We start from the raw sequence: 18179 nt of genomic DNA, 5'->3' as shown, positions 1-18179 counted from the left end.
AATACCCGACATGGTTAGCCAACATCGTGCCAGTACCAAAGAAGGACGGGAAGGTCAGAGTCTGTGTCGACTACCGGGATCTCAACCGAGCCAGTCCGAAAGATGACTTCCCTTTACCAAACATACACATCCTAATTGACAATTGCGCCAAGCACGAGTTGCAATCATTTGTGGATTGTTTTGCTGGTTATCACCAGATCTGGATGGATGAAGAAGATACTGAGAAAACGGCTTTCATTACGCCGTGGGGAATGTACTGCTACAAGATGATATTGTATACGTAACCCAGAAGGCAATCAAGGGACAAGCATTGGCAGACCACCTTGCTGAGAACCCCGTAGATGGAGAATATGAACCTTTGAAAGCATATTTTCCCGATGAAGAGGCATCGTTCATAGGAGAAGACATTGCAGAACCTATGATGGTTGGAGAATGTTTTTTGATGGAGCACCAAATTTCAAAGGAGTTGGCATAGGAGCAGTCCTAGTATCAAAAACCGGTCAGCATTATCCGGTGTCCGCCAAGCTCAGATTCCCGTGCACCAACAACATGGCTGAATATGAAGCCTGCATCCTAGGGCTCAAGATGGCCATTGACATGAACGTACAAGAGTTGCTAGTAATTGGAGATTCAGACTTGCTTATACATCAGGTACGAGAAGAATGGGCGACCAAGAACCCCAAGATACTCCCGTATCTGCATCATATACAGGAGTTAAGAAAGAGGTTCACGAGAACGGAGTTCCGGCATGTTCCCAGAATCCAGAATGAGTTCGCCGATGCATTGGCCACCCAATCATCCATGATACAGCATCCAGATAAAAATTTCATTGATTCCATTCCTTTAAAGATCCATTATCAGCCAGCTTATTGTGCCCATGTCGAAGAAGAAGCAGAGGGAAAGCCTTAGTTTCAGGATATCAAGAAATATTTGGCAAAAGGAGAGTACCCGGAGCTTGCCGGTCATACTCAGAAATGCACACTGCGGAGATTGTCCAACAACTGCTTTCACAGCGGAGGAATCCTGTATAGGTCCTGATCTGGGACTACTAAGGTGTTTCGACGCAAAGGAAGCATCCAAACTGCTAGAAGAAATCCATGCTGGGACCTGTGGTCCACACATGTACGGTTTTGTCTTAGCATAGAAGATACTCCGAGCTGGTTACTTTTGGATGATTATAGAAACGGACTGCATTTAGTATGTCCGGAAATGCCACCGCTGTCAGATACATGCAGACATGATAAAGGTGCCTCCAAATGAGCTTAATGCATCAAGCTCACTATGGCCGTTCGCCACTTGGGGAATGGATGTTATCGGACCAATCGAGCCTGCCGCTTCCAACGGGCACAGGTTTATCCTAGTAGCAATAGACTATTTTACCAAAATGGGTCGAAGCAACATCTTTCAGAGCAGTAACCAAGAAAGTCGTGGCAGACTTTGTTCGCGACCGCATTATTTGTCGATTCGGTCAATCATTATTGATGATGGTTCCAATCTCAACAGCGACTTGATGAAAGCCATGTGCGAGACCTTCAAGATCAGATGCAAGAATTCTACAGCCTACAGGCCTCAGATGAACGAAGCCGTAGAAGCCGCCAACAAGAATATCAGGAAGATACCGAGGAAAATAATAGAGAAGCATAAGTAGTGGCACGAGAAGTTATCATTTGCTCTATTAGGATATCGCACCACAGTCCGCACATCAACCGGGGCGACCCCCTATATGCTGGTTTATGGTATAGAGGCAGTCATTCCTGCTGAGGTAGAAATTCCCTCCCTAAGGCTGAGTGGGTGAAAAGTCATTATGAGCAGCTAGCCCTTATAGACGGAAAGAGAATGAATGCGGTTTGCCATGGTCAACTTTACCAGAACAGAATGTCCAGAGCCTTCAATAAAAGAGTCAAGCCAAGACAGTTCGCACTGGGGTAGCTGGTGTTAAAGAAGATTTTCCCGCATCAGGATGAAGCCAAAGGGAAATTCTCTCCCAATTGGCAGGGTCCATACATGGTTCACGGGGTCCTGATAGGGGGAGCCCTCATACTCGCAGAAATGGACGAAGTCTAGCCGAAGCCAATCAACTCAGATACAGTCAAGCGTTACTATATATAATGCTTTCCTATATGATGTAATTTGAACTACGCCTAACCTGATTCCCGTTTAAGAGGAGATACGTAGGCAGCCCTATGGGTTCGGTCACAATTCAATAAAATTTCCATTTTCCCCACAGTTGGAAACTGGGGCAGAATTTTGAGGAGGACCCTCAAAATTCTGAAGTAATTTCAGCGAATCATCGCAAGCAACAGCCAGAAGCATCAACCCATTAAACTGGGCAGAATTTTGAGGAGGACCCTCAAAATTCCAAAGCGGGAGAGGTTGCATTGTCCTGAACCACGCCGCAGTCGTCGGTTCATCTAAAAAGCTATTCTTAATTATGTACTTATGCCATATTTTTTACTAAAATCATACATGTTTATTGCTGAAATTGCCTTGTTTAGCAACACTACCCCAATGATACATACAGTATCACTAGATCAAAGCTGAGCAAGACAAGCAGAGCCAGCAGGGGAGCTAGCCTTCCCCCCTTTACAAAACTCACGATCTAGCTTTGACTGCAGGCACTTGGATTGCAAAACCATCCAAACATACTATACACTCACGAGATGAACATTGTGCAGGAATACAACTCTCAGAACCGTTGCATTTATTCACATTTGCTATCCACACACAACAATATCCCCAGCAGTCACAATATCGCAATCTGCTATCAGCTAAGAAAGCTCTATTACCATTTGCCATTTTATTTTCTTGCATAAGGCTACCATTCTGCCTTCCGTGACTAAACGCTATCTCCATCTGCATTTTCTGCATTGTATAAGGCTACCATTCTACCTTCCGAGACTAAATGCTGTCTCCATCTGTATTTTCTGCATTGCATTAGGCTACCATTTTGCCTTTCGAGACCAAACGCTGTCTCCATCTGCATTTTCTGCATTGCATAAGGCTGCCATTCTGCCTTCCGAGACTAAACGTTCTCTCCATCTGCATTTTCTGCATTGCATAAGGCTACCATTCTGCCTTCCGAGACTAAACGCTGTCTCCATCTGCATTTTCTGCATTGCATAAGGCTACCATTCTGCCTTCCAACACTAAACGCTGTCTCCATATACATTTGCATGGCTGAAAGATCGCCACCATCTGCATCTGCATGGTTGAAAGATCGCCATATACTGCATTGCACGGCTGAAAGATCGCCTCATACTACATCTGCATGGCAGAAAGATCACCATATACTGCATTGCACGGCTGAAAGATCGCCTCATACTACATTTGCATGGCTGAAATATCGTCGCCTCTACATTTGCATGGCTGAAAGATCACCACCTCTACATTTGCATGGATGAAAGATCGCCGCCTCTATATTTGCATGGGCTGAAAGATTGCCACCTCATCTATATTTGCATGGCTGAAAGATCGCCGCCTCTACATTTGCATGGCTGAAAGATCGCCACCTCATCTACATTTGCATGGCTGAAGGATCGCCGCCTCTACATTTGCATGGCTGAAAGATCGCCTCCTACTGCATTGCATGGGCTGAAAGATAGCCAAATACTACATCTCATAGGATGAAAGATCGCCAAATTATCCAAAGGCGTCATCGTTCGAAGGCATTATCTTCATGGCCCGAGAACACCATGTCATGGCCTGAGGACCCCTTTTATCTTGTACATATCATTATTCAAAGGCATCATGGTTCGGAGGCATCATCCTCATAGACCGAGAGCATCATTTCATGGCCTGCTAATCCTTTATTATACGCTTCATGGCCCAGGACATCATGGTCTAAGGACGTCATCCTAACCGTCCAGAGACAACATTCATGGTCAGACGGGAATTCGCATCATGTTTAAATTTACGCACAATATATGCTTTTATTGCTTATTTGCAGGTAAACCAGCGAGCAACGGCCATCTCGGCAGGAGCGATCCCGCTCCAGTTCCCGCATCCCTATTAGACCTTAACCATTCATCCCGACCTAAATATTGCGTCCGTTCTTGGGAAGTCTCCATCGGCATACTCCACCGACGGATTCTGAACTACATTTGGCCCGATTCCTGTAAAACCAGGGATATGTAGGTAGCTCAGAAGCCAGGGCACAGGCTAAACTTCTTCGAACCGTCTCGCTCGGTGAAAATTGGCCATCATATCTTTACCCGACAACTCTTTCATCCTTCCCGGAAAAGAGGGGCAGCTGTTGATACCTAATTTTTCCCTATATATTTTTAATAGCAAAATACTTTCAAAATAGCATATGCATGCATATATAAGTATGTCCAAATGTATTATTATTTTTTCTTAATTTTTAAAGATTTTTAAATCAATTTATTGCCCTATTTTATCCCTAAAAACCCAATAATAATTTTCAAAATTATTACTTTTGATGATTCAATTATTGGATTCTCATATTTATGCCAAAATATAGCTAGGATAATTTTGGAATATTTTTAAAAATTTATTTAGTATTTTTAAAGTTAAATTGTGTATAATTGCAATATTAGCTTTTTCTAAGATTTAACTGCGTCTATATTTATAAAAATTAAGACCAGTATTTTAAATTGATAATTATTAATTATAAATTATTTTCTTGCTTTTAATTTGTTTTCAGAAATTAATTTGCTATTTTTTATAAAATAAATAAGGGAAAAGTGGCTATTTAAAATGTAGCCCCAATTGCATTTCAATTACAGCCTGAATTGGACCCCCAATTTAAACCTAATTTTACCCCGACCCAATTCCCATTCAAACCGACCCATGACCCTTTTAAACGACCTTCCCGGATTCCCATTTAATCCCAGTTGTTGATCGCATAGATCAACGGCTCACATTAACCCTTGCCTTACTTAATCCTAAACTACCCCCTAACCCTAATCATTTTCTATACGCCGCCGCCCCAAAATCCTTTCTTCTCCGAAAACACTCTCATCCTAACCCTAATTTTCAAAGGCCGACCTCTCATCTCCGACCATCTCCGGTGACCTCTCATCGTCTCTGAAGCCTTCAATAGCTTCTCTAATGCTATGCTTGTCTTCTGTAAGGTCTTCAAGGGCCCGGGGGCCATGCAGACCTGCATCTAGGGTTCATCTCCTACCTATTCTTGGCTATTATAGTGTGATTTCAAGCATAATCATTCTAGATTTGACACGATCTTTGAGTTTTTGGACAGGTTTCATCGTCTCATTATGGGTTCTTCCAAAACCAGATCGGAAGAGCNTCTTGGTGATTCCATTCAAATTTCACCGCCTGATGTAGGGTTGATGCTACAGCCCCAGCGGCATGAATCCAAAGTCGTCCCAACAGCAAGTTGTAAGACGCAGACCATCTCCGGTGACCTCTCATCGTCTCTGAAGCCTTTAATGGCTTCTCTAATGCTATGCTTGTCTTCTGTAAGGTCTTCAAGGGCCCGGGGGCCATGCAGACTTGCATCTAGGGTTCATCTCCTGCCTATTCTTGGCTATTCTAGCGTGATTTCAAGCATAATCATTCTAGATTTGACACGATCTTTGAGTTTTTGGATAGGTTTCATCGTCTCATTATGGGTTCTTCCAAAACCCTAATTTCTTTTCTATACCTTCTAGATCTGTACAGTCTAGGACGATCTGAGTTTGTTTCTCGAATGTTTTACACTGACCTTAAGGTTTTTTATAAGAATCATGTGGTTTCAAGTGTTTTTCATTTTCTTCTAAAACTAGGGTATTCAGAACTTCTTTTAAAACCTTGTTTAACTGATTCTTTGTGTTTTTACTTATATTTCTTGCATATCTTGACTGATTCTATGAGTTTGCTACATCTTTAACTCGTTTATGTTGAAAGCCCTAATTTTTAGGGGGTTCTTTGTTTGGTTTTGCGTATCAGCATGACTGGCCGGTTCTCGTTTTTGAGTTTCTGTGATTTTTCTTGACTATCTTGCCTTGATATTTTTCTACTCAGTTTCTTAGCCTAAACTTACATTGATTCTATGTGCTTGTGTTCATCTTGACTGTTCAAAACTAGCCTCTTTCTCATTGAACTAGTATTGTTTGACTCTCATGTTTGCTAGAGTTGTATGTCGACTCTTGGCCATCTATGTCTTACTTTATTTATATGCAAAACATTGACTCATGACTTTCTTTTTGATTGATTCTGATTTCCCTGTTTCTTGGTCTGATTTGAACACTTTCCTTTAGACCTTCAATCCCCACTTTTCTACTCAATTCGATTGATTCCCTTACCTTGGCTGCATTTGTACTTGATTCTTACTGACTATCTCCTTAATTAGAGTTTTTCTGAAACTAGCCCTAATAGTTTACTCTATGCCTAATATGTTCGAATTATTTCCTTGTCTACACATTGGTTTCTTTCCTTATTTGTTACTTGTTCTTACCGTTTGAACTGATTCCCTTAAATTAAGGGAGTACTTGTACTGATTTTTGCTCTAATTGGTTCCGAGTTCCATAATTACTATACAATTGTGATTCTTGCCTTATTTTACATAGTTTCGAACTACTATATATACATACTCTCTCATTAACACAAACAGACGAACACTTTTAGCTCTGAACTCACACTTACACCCAAACACTCTCTATTGCTTTACTACTACTTGTGCTACTGCATGTTTAGCCAGCTGAAAGCCAAGGCTAATATTTCGAAGTCCTGCTACTTTTCTTTACTGCACTTTGCTTCTTTGACTGGTATGTTCTAATTAAGTTTTCAGCATCAACGACAACATGTTTCTTTACTGTTTCTTTCCTCTTGTCTATCTCCTGTTGTGTTTAGCTGATTTCCATTATTAAGCATGCTGCATTCTGCCTTCCTTGTTCTGAATTAATGTCTCTTTATCATAGTTTGAGCATCTTAAATCCCCACCCCCTATATATTTGATAACTGTGGTTGGTATGGGGCATGGCAACATTAAACATTGTTGTCCATGACTCAAACTTGGTCCTTCTGGGACCATAACCTTCATGTTTCCTCTGTTTGTTGTGTGTTTTGGTTGGCTCATAAGCAGGCCAACATCTTTTATTGCTGTGCATGCCCAAAGCTGGCCTTTGCTCAATTACACAAGCTCTTTGCAATGAATCCCCAACCCCTGACCCCTTGCATGAAGTTACCAACTCTGTGTTTTACTGGTTATTGCTTTCCTATCACCCTTTACCCCTCTCCTATACTCTCTTCAGTTTTAAAACCCCTATTCCTGCACTTCTACTAACTTCCTAGACTTAAGGTCTACCCCCTCTATGTGAGTCTTGCCCTGGGACCCAAGAGCTCCCTCTGAACTTGGACACATAAAGGCTGATATTTCCATACTGCACTCATCTCTATTCTGGTTATGTAACTTGGGTGTGAGCACTGCCCGGGGTCCTGTTGAGGCCCTTAGGGAACTCTGACACACTCAAGTTTGAGAAAGGCTTTGAAGCAATGGCATCTTAAGGCAGTTATTCCATAGCTCAGGGAGGAACCAAGAATCGGACCTCCTCTAGTTGTGTTCTTTTTGGATGTATTTCAGTATTTCCGGTTTGTAATAATTTGTAATAAACATTTGGGGCTGGCTAGTGAAAAGGGTTGGGTATTTATGCATGTCAAGGGTAGAAAATATGCCTATAGGACTACTTATAATTCTGCATCTTCAAACTGCATTTAGAAACCATGCCTATAGGGTATTTTAATTCTGCACCTTAGACATCATGCCTATAGAGGTTATTTACTCTGCATGTTTAACTTCACACCTAGAAAACCTGCCTATAGGACTATTTAAGTTCTTTGTGTTCAATTCTGCATTCTTAGACACCATGTCTATAGGGTTTATCTCAATTTCTTATGGTCAATGTCACACCTAGATAACCTGCCTATAGGACGTATTTAAATTTCCGTATGGCACTTAGATATCATGTTTAGGTTCTAAACGAATAAAATAAATGTCATGTTCGTAATGCTGAAATCAGTAACACATAGAAATCATGCATATAGGAGTTCTTAAATCAATCCGATTCGTTCCATTCCCACTCAATGATAGATATCATGATCATAGGGTTTAAATCAGCAATAGTAGATACCATCACCTGCAGAATCTGAAATTGGTCTGCTCTAAAATCAGTCTACTCTGAATCCGTTTTAAACAATCTAATTCCTTTACTTAACGAGGTTTGGCAAGCATGCCTGTATGATTTCAACCAAATGTATTATTGTTTCATCGCATTCTGAATTAAGTAGATATCATGCCTATATGATCCCGTTTAAACACTTAGGCAAGCCTTAGAGTAATAACAATAAAACTGAACTCGCCTCTGTTATTTGTTTAAGTGCTACAATCAGCAGGTAGGACCCATTCGTGTTTCCTAACTGAGGCATGTAATAAGCTAGACCTGTTGCAACAACAACCATCTTCTCTTCCCTCAAGTATTTTTTAGAATCAGACCTTGCTCGTTTAAGCCATGCTATTGGATTGTTTTGTTTGAGGAGGTATACTTGAGCCTTATGTGTTTATGTGTTTCCCCTTTAATATGCAGTCTTTTTTATGTTTTGTATGTCGCCTTAGATTTTTACCTTTGAAACTACAAGTCAGCCTAATATCCCACCCTTTTAGGATTAGTAGTCCTAAGTGCCTCCGAGACAGGAATGGGACGGATAATAACATGCAATAGTGGTCGAGACCAATCCGTGCTTTAGTACCTTAAACGGGGTGGGAAAGGGTAGATATGGATATGATGACCGGTGCGCTAATACCACGTGTAGCCCCTCTCTTGAGGAGTGATTACCAGGTATTGTATTGATGTGATTCATATTAAATATAAACCTAGGACCCCCTTCCTTCCCTACCCCCCCCCCCCCCCCTGCTTTTTTAAGCATTGTAACTCCTTATTTAAAATCAGCTCTTTTAATTGCTCTTTCAAACTTTGTTCGTTTTCAACTATTGTGTATTGAAATCCCCTCTTATTTGAGCCTTATCTGCTTATATGTTAGTTGCACCCCAAATTCACAATAACTGTCTGGCCGAGAACCACACTAGTGGATCGTGATGCGTGCCTAACACCTTCCCCTTAGGATAATTTCAAGCCCTTACCCTATCTCTGGTTATTCAAAAGACTTAGAATTGAATTCCATTGGTGTCCTAATGCACCTCGAATCATTAGATGGCGACTCTTCAAAAACGCAAAACCTAGTTCCCAAAAAGAACGAGATGTCCCTCCAAATGTCATAAACCCGATTTCCGCGGAGGAAAAAGGGGGCGTGACACACTGTTATACGCATATTTAGTGAGGATACGATAAATGCACGAAGAGTGTTGCTGTGCCATTCGATTTGATATCTTGAGTACATTTCTCACACTATGAAAGTTATGGATTTACTATCGTGGTTTGTTGGTTATCGTTCTAAGGAAAGGATCGGTTGTGATATTGATGATATTAAATTATGATATCTTGTAGTAATCATTTACTGCTTCGCATAATTGTTTCTTGTACTCTTTTCTGTTATGTTCTAGTATTGTTCTATTGCTAGTCTACTGCACATGTTATATCAATGAGTATCTTTCAACTAAAAAAGCTTCGTCACTACTTTATCGAGGTTAGTCAAGATACTTAAAGAGTACATGAGGTTGGTTGTACTCATACTGCACTTCTGCACCTTGCGTGCTGATTTTGGAGCTGGAATCACTATATATGGGGTTGGCATTGAAGATGTACATGCGTTCTGGTTCTAGCTGCCACTTGTCCTTGGTAGCTTTAGATTTTGCTAATCTGTTTATGTAAACTTCAAACAGATGATGTATTTATTTGTACAAGTTTTTGTAAATTCTAAGTTTTAGAAGCTCATGATTTGTATTACTAGTCCTTGGATTATTTGTAAATTCTTATAAATCTCATTTGAATTGTATTGACTGTTAGTTGGCTTACCTAGCAGGTCGAGTCAGGTGTCATCACGACTAGTGAATTTTGGATCGTGACACGTTTAGAGCAAGATATTGCCTAAATTTAGAATGTATAACATATTCTTTGGACAAATGGGTAGTTTATGCGTTTTCCTCATGACATAAATTAAAGTTTATTGGACGTAAAATTCTAAATCAGTGATTAATAATAAAAAAATCAGTGATTAATAGTTGACACATATTGGTTTGTGTCTGTGATAATGCCAAGTCAATTGAAAAAGTGGCACTTGAAATAGTAATTTGTAAAACCTTCCCGTTAACTTCGAACCGGCGGGCACGTAACTGAATCCTCACTCCAGAAACCCTAGATTCCGTTTTCATTCTGGAATTTTCTGCCCTTGCCCGCTCGCCATTGCAGTCAAACATTCAACATTTTACCGCGTGTCAAACGTTTAGTTTAGAATTCTGGTGTAGTTTTAATCCCTTAAAATAACTCTTTCATTGAATTAACAGTTGAAAAAAAATAATAATTGTGGGGGTTTGATTTCATGTTTTATCAATGGATATGGACATATCACGTTGGATTTTGGAGTTTGTTCTTTGGCAACCTCTGGAAGACACCATCTTTAACGCTCTAATTGGCGTTCTTCCTCTTCCTAACGAAGATTCTCGGCTCAAGAAGGCCCTAATCCTCCGAAAAATACAGTCCGAGATTTCGAATGGGTCCGTTTCTGAGAAAATCCTCGAATTTCTTGAGGTAATGGAAGAACTGTATACTCAAGAAGGAATTGAATCATCAGAAGCAATGAAAACCGCTTATTGTGCGGTGGCAGTGGATTGTACAGTGAGGTTTTTGAATAATAAAAGTGAAAAAGTGAATTACTTTGAAGCAGTAAAGAGGATATGGAAACAGAGGATCAATAATTTGGAGAAAGTGGAGAATGTGGGCGTCGTATCGGAAGAATTATGGAAGTGGAGGGATGAGATTGAAGCTGCTTTATGGGAAGACAGGCGTTGCGAAAATGTGATAATGCGGAGTAAAAGCATTTCAGCTGTTGTGGCAGTCAAGGGTTTTGTTAAAGAAGCTAAGGAGAGAATTGGGCCTCCTTTTCTCGAGGTTGTAGCGGAGACTTTGAGGCGCGATAATGCAGTGAAGGCTTATTTGGGTTTGGAAAACAAAGAAGAGCGTGGTGAGAGGATAGAGAGTTTATCAATCGCGGGTCAGGACTTGACTTGTTGTAACCATGATAAAGGTAATCTTGACACTCGATGTATATGGCAAATATGTTGGGGGTTGATCTTCTAAAAAAGTGTTGGAGGTTGATATGTTACATTGTTTTATTACAGTATCTATGGACATGCATATATGTGTGTCTTAGGTTGTTATATGCCTAAATGTTTCTGTACGGTATGGCAACACTTATGCCTCGGATTATAAACTAGTTGGGGTTGGTTATATGAATTTTCTATATACATTCTGCTTTGTTTGGGTCCATTTGGTTCAATTTCTTAGCAATTTTGTCTAAGGTTCTCTAAGAACTAGGGATTCCTTAAATCTTTATGATATGATGCAAAAACACTTTGCCTGCCTACACCATATGTAATATCCTGATTGCTGCTCTACTTCAGTGGGTGGTTGTAACTTCCGGATTCTGGTGTTAAAAGCTATGTTGCTCGGACTCTCAAAAAATATCACCGGATGTGTGTCGGATCCTTCAAAAGTAGAGCATTTTTTGAGGATCCCACACGGGTGTGGCAACAATGGAGAGTCCATGCTAAAAGGTTGAATTTTGTTGTATCTTAATTATTGTGTAGTCCATATGGTCACCCTTATGGAGGGAAAAACCAATACAATTCTAAACATTTTGTATGTTGGACTTGGACATATATTAAATCAATTAGGTTATGTATCTACTCCTTGCAGAGGCAAACAAGAGAAATGCATTGCGTAAGCGCAAGCATGTTGCTTTCAAGCGCACAAGAGGAACAACAACAGCTGGAGTTTGCAAAGGTGTCAAAATTGCTGATTCTGCTGAGCCGGGAGTTGAGGCATCACGTGTACAGGAAGATTTACTGCATACTCCGAAAATTGACAAGGCACAGGAAGCACTTAAGTTGAGTTCCTTGGAGTTGCGTGCAGGGGTGAAGGACCCTCTCCCTGAGGCACTGGAACTAGCTGAGACTCTGATGTCCTTGGGCAGGGATAGTAGCGCTCAGCAACCTGCAGAAAATGAAAACGGAAGAGCCCCTCATCTTGTGGTTGATAGTAATGGAGTGGTTCAAGCTAATGGCGGGAATGAAGATGACCAGCTCATTGGTCTTCAAAATGCTGCACCCAAGCCAAGCATAATGGCTCGAAACAGCACTGCTCGTACATTTGAGGTATATACTAACGTTTTGTTTTTTTTTGGTCTTTTGTTGCGTAGAATTAATTGATTAGAATGTGTTTCTTATCCCATTTAGGCCTCATTTGTTTGCACTTAATGGAGGTCTGAATCTTTATCATTCAGATCTCAGATATTAAGTGCGTTTGTTTTTAAAGTCTGAATCTTAATTATTCAGATCTTAATCATTAAGTATGTTTGTTTTTTTTACTTCACAACCACTTAATGGGTCTAAATAGGTCTGTATGATTAAGATCTATAACAGAGACTTAATTTCATTAAGAGGCTATCATATATTCATTATTAATTGCCGCTACCGCCTACCATTATCAACTACCACGATGCCACCACCACCAGCATACTCAACCATCACCACCACCACCCTCCACTACCACCTCTGCCACCACCATGTCACCATCATCCTTAATCATATCCTCCATTATCGACCATCACCACCTACTATCCCCACCACTCCGACCACCATTATTCTCACCCACAATCAACACTTACCCGCCTCAACTGCCGGCACATCCCATCAATATAACCTACCACCACCCACCCACCACCTTCCTCAATCACAACTACTACCACCACCCGATATTATTAACTATCACCACCTACCACCACCATCCTCAATCATAATCGCCACCACTACCAATCACTATAGCTACTAGCATGAACCACCATCATCAACCAAAACTACCACCGCCTCTAGTCGGCATTCACCCGTTAGCCATCACCACCAACAACTACCATATTTTTAAAAACTATATATTTTATTGATAGAATATTAGATTAGTTAGTATTTCACTTGAATTTTATGCTTATTAATTTTCAAATAAAGATAAATTTTATACATTCAGATGTTAAAAATCAAACAGTCTTAATTATTTCTATTCAGATCTTAATACACATCTTAATATATCCAGATGTGTATTCAGATTCAGATGTCTTAATCTTAATACACATCTTGATATTCAGATGTGTATTCAGATTCAGAAGTCTTAATCTTAAATAAAACAAATGAGGCCTTAATACATGATCTCTTAAGTAGGCTATTAAATGTGTATACGTGATTGTAGAATAAAATATGGATGTATTTAGTATCACCCTGTACTGAAATATCTTGAAGATGACTTATGCAAAATGTTAATGAAGACATTTTTGTACATATGATGCAAGATGGTCTTGGTATAAATCGATCAACTACGTCTCTATCCTGAATTAGTTGGGTATGAGTTTTCTATATTCATCCTGCTATATTCAGATCAAATATTCAAAGGATTCACTATTATTAGATTTGTACTGGCTGTCAACCTACTCAATCCTCATTTTTACTTGGCCAAAGTGGAATTATTATTTATTAATGAATTTAATTTATAGTGATATAGAAAATCCTTCGAGATTTCGTGAATGTGACAATTGATATCAGGGCCTTTATTTAGACTTATTGCTAGGCTGCAGTCCGATAAAGCGTTGTTGATTGATGTATCCATGAAGTGTGATAGCTTTATTTTTCTCTGGACAAAGTTTTAGAATAGGATTTGCTTAAATGGAAACTTAAGGACATATGTTACCCTATCATTGGTTAAAGTTCAAGGAAGAGAAAGAAATAGAAGAAAAGCAGACTCCTACACTATGTTTGGAGCATTGTTACCCATTGTTTTATAATGTATTGTATTGTACTGAATTGTATTGTATTATATCGTTTTATGGATACAGCCTTTGAATAGATTGTATCGTTTGTTGTTGTTAAATAACATTTTGTTGGTTGGTTTGACTGTATTGTACTGTACTGTAACTGATAAATTCACTAAAATACCCCCATTTGTTTTAAATAAAATTTATTAAAAATTACACATAAAAATAATTTAAGACAACCTCTTTCTACTAATTTATGATTAATTACGTGCTTGAAAACAAGAGCAAAAATCTGGAAAAAAAGTTAACTAATATTAGCAAAAAAAAAAAAAAAAAAATTAAAATGATGGAAAGAGACAAAGAATTGAACGAGACTTGGATAAAAAGAACGGGGCCAACCAACTCTAGAAAAGATGGAAGAAGACAAAGTAGGTCAACAGGTTGGAGATTTGGAGTTAAAATAAAAAAAATTAAATAATAAAATAGGATTATAGAGTAATAAGTAAGGCATAATTGAAAAAGAAAATAGGAAACGATCCCATCACACCAAATCGGTTGTTTCATAAAATGGGGCTTTTGGTTGTTCCGGAACAATGAATTTAACAATACGATACAACCAATTTTAAACAAACAATCAAAACAAACATTGTTTTGGGATAACAATACAATACAATACAATGGGTAACAACCATCCAAACAAGTTGCTAGTGATTACCCCTACGGCTTTATAAGGTCGGGGTAAGGTCTGCGTACACACTACCCTCCCAGACCCCATTTATGGGATTACACTGGGTTTATTGTTGTTGTTGTTGTTGTTGTAGTAGTTGTCTGATGAACTCTGTATTAAACAGATACTAGCTGGAATAGTAGTGTTTTGATGTACGATGCTGCTTGTGACAAGAATTCTTCATATCCTCATAATGAAGATGGAAACTAAAAACTAATATCCGTCGTTTACTTTCAATATCGTTCTCCTTCTTTACATCATGCAAGAAGAGCATTACTTTAGTAAATAAGCATGCAGGAAAGTTTTGGATAGTTCACGCGATATTATCAACCAGTTACTAACAAAGGAGGAAAGTAGTCTCTAAGTCTCCTTTCCAAGTGAGTTTGGAGCGAAATCTCTTATTATTAAGCTAAACAATCTGTATATTGATACGTAATCCCTTGAACTTTTTCTTTTTAATTATGTAACCCTTCAACCTTCCAGATTTTCCTTGTAATGGCACTTGATCAAGCTGACAAGAACCTTATCCAACTCTTTAAGTTGTTAACTTCTTCTCATTCTACCTCCTATAATCTGTATTGTGTCTTCCTTGATTCTGCCCCAAACTAGCTTTGATGCATGTAACTTTGATTTAACTCTAGCTGCATGCTATAATTAATCATGCTGACTGAGGGAACTGTAAGCATGATAACAACCTTTTTATTGTTCAATTTTTTGCCAATTCCTAGTATTTTCTATTGGGTTGGGAGAAGTTGGGCGGTGGGGTGGAGTTGGGGGTGGGGGGTTCTGAATCATTTAAATATTAGTGCAGGATTATTCCACCTTATCTTGAATTATCATTTTGCTCTGAATATCTTTGCTACTTGTACTATTTGTGACGCTTGGTACTGTTGATGATACCGTAGTAATGCTATCAATGTTTCAGACAGAGAACCCAAACAGGCTCCGTTGGCATAGCCTAGAAACTAAATGACCCCCTTTTTTTTTAACGGTGATCTCCGAGCCAGCTTACGCTCTGTGCCGTGATTAGGTAGAGATATGATTTTTTGCCGTTCATTTGACAATGTACAAGTTTCTTGAACTGTGTTATTGAGGTTCCTTAGAAGAGAATCCTGGTAGATTATCTGGAATCATTTGGATATGAGAACTAGAAATGTTTGGAAATTATTGCTGAAAAAGTTTGTTCTACGTACAACAGATCTTGTTTTGGAAATTATTATAAAATGATACAGGATTGACAGTTTAATTTTTACTTATGAGAACAATTTCTTAAATGTAACAGTGGAACGATTCAATCGATAACTTAAGCGAAGGTTCACCAAGTAGTAGTGGGAGGAGGTTTACGTTACCTACCCCCAGGAGGACGAAGGTTTCCCCCTTGAAGAAGTATGAATTTAAAAAATTTACAAAGAGGAGGAAATCCAAGAGATGGAGTACAATTGAAGAAGAAACTTTGAGGTCTGGTGTGCAGAAGTATGTATTTACTTGAATCTATTCTATAGAAGTTTTTCATGGTAAAGAAATATGGGCACAAGTTTTATCTCTTAATTTATGTGTTTTCTCTTGAAGGTATGGTGTCGGAAACTGGAGGCTGATCTTTGATACTTATCATGAAATATTCGAGAACAGGACTCCGGTAAGTGCATTTCATATTAATCTTATAACACAATATATAATACTCCTACCTATGAAGCCTCGGACATTTTTGTTCAGGTTGACTTGAAGGACAAATGGAGAAACTTGACATCCTAGCAAGAAATTTGAAGAGATCTGGTAATGTATGGATGTCCCTTTTTTCTTAGGATGTAAATTGTTGTATGTGTAAATGCAAGCTGCCTTGAGGGATCTTGCTTGATGTAGTATACTCTAGATGAACTTTGATGTTTGACATGTCCCTCTAGACAAAGCTGTGGAACATGTTTGTATTATTGGATATGATGTAAATAGAATTATGTTTAGGGTAATCACTAGAAGAGCTTTGAGAAAAGAGGTAATAGATGTGGCTCACAATTTTGTCATGGACCTCAAAATACTCCTCTACATTTCAGATGATTGCCTTGTCAACTACACGTTACACTTTGATGTAATAAACTTGTTTTATGAATTCGAAAACACACCAGGGCTCTTCTCTTGTCTTCATTTTTAACGCATTATTGTTAATTGTGTTTTTGGTATGTGCTATCTCAGTATTTGTTTGATACATAATTCATTTGTTGCAATTTAGGCTTCATGTTTGAGAGTCAAATTAATTGTCCTTGGTCATTGACTGTGAGCTGCAACTGGAACACTTGCCTTGCATCTGAAATGTAGAGGAGTATTTTGAGGTCCATGACAAAATTGTGAGCCACATCTATTATCTGCAACAAATTCATAGAGGAGTATTTTGAGGAGTATTATCTGCAACATAGAGGAGTATTTTGAGGTCCATGACAAAACTGGAACACTTGCCTTGCTTATCTGTCCTCATCGTACTTGGTTGGCATCACTAACATCAGATTTGGAATTATGTTATTTTAGAATAGGGCTATGTAATGTTCACATGGATATGTTAAAAAGCTTCCGATTCCACGTCTACCATTGTTCTTGTCATTCCGCTCTTGCATAAACAAGATGCTAATACTCAACATAGTATTTGAATGCTCAACTTCTATATTTGCAGTAGAAAGATGATCAGTACTCAGTTTAATTGTTTTTGCAATTGATCTCTCTTTTTTACATGCATGCCAAACTCTGTTGCTTTACCTGAAAGGCTTATCAGGACTGTTTTGTGGGAGAAACATAGGCGTGGGCATGGGCTTTTTTTACGGTAGAGTGTGAGAATATCGAAGCAGAGGAATTGGCCAATACTTGGATGTATTAATATGACCACGGATTTCTCTAATCCCAAATGTTAGGTCTGATGTATATATAGGTTGCAGTGAATATGTTCATTGCTTTATTATATCAATAAGATATGGGTCAAAATTTACTCTTCGTTATATCTTTTCTATCCTTATGGCAATACATGTCTCGTATTTGCACTTGCTTCTAATGAGCTTCAACTTGAAGTATAACGAGGTACTTTTGAATCATAGTCAAAAGTAGAGGGATAAATTTTGATGTTTTTCTGAAATATCAAAAATGTGTGTATAGTCTAAATTGGAGAGCTCGGTTTCGAAGACTTGATCATACCCCGAGCTCGAGTTCGGAAGCTCGAAGTAAGAATCGAGCCCAACGGGATGTGCGCACCTCGAGAAGCAAATCGGAGACCCGTCATGATCTGTCTCGAGGACAGTACAATTTCGATGACACTCGAGAATGGAATTTCTCAAGGATACGTGGATCAGGGCATAAATTAAGGGATAAGATTTGTACGGAATTTCTCAAGGACACGTGGTACCAATAGAATTCCTTACCATAATTGAAAATATACCATATTAGTGTTTTCCCCTTCTATATAAAGTGGACCCCAATCATTTGTAAACATCATCTCATTCACTACAATAGAACATTCTATTCTGCTTTTCTCGTTTACTATGTTCCA

At 38.9% G+C, this 18179-nt stretch overlaps 1 protein-coding gene across 7 annotated transcripts; it reads left to right on the top strand.

The window, feature by feature from the left end:
- LOC109229215 lies at positions 10171-17978 on the top strand. Of its 7 annotated transcripts, none has more exons than XM_019394581.1 (6): positions 10171-11157; positions 11829-12286; positions 15939-16129; positions 16226-16292; positions 16370-16429; positions 17789-17978. In XM_019394581.1, exons 1-5 carry the CDS (start codon positions 10464-10466, stop codon positions 16406-16408), a joined length of 1449 nt encoding a protein of 482 aa, XP_019250126.1. In that variant the 5' UTR covers positions 10171-10463; the 3' UTR covers positions 16409-16429; positions 17789-17978. The 7 variants fall into 7 exon arrangements, with proteins under 7 accessions (XP_019250126.1, XP_019250124.1, XP_019250125.1 ...); XM_019394579.1 differs by lacking the exon at positions 17789-17978 and adding an exon at positions 17406-17629; XM_019394580.1 differs by lacking the exon at positions 17789-17978 and adding an exon at positions 17406-17629 and having other exon boundaries at positions 16370-16434.

Source organism: Nicotiana attenuata, chromosome 7, assembly GCF_001879085.1.
Source record: "Nicotiana attenuata strain UT chromosome 7, NIATTr2, whole genome shotgun sequence".
Lineage (NCBI taxonomy): Eukaryota > Viridiplantae > Streptophyta > Magnoliopsida > Solanales > Solanaceae > Nicotiana > Nicotiana attenuata.
Note: the sequence above shows the minus strand (reverse complement) of the source record. Positions and strands in the feature narration are given on the sequence as shown.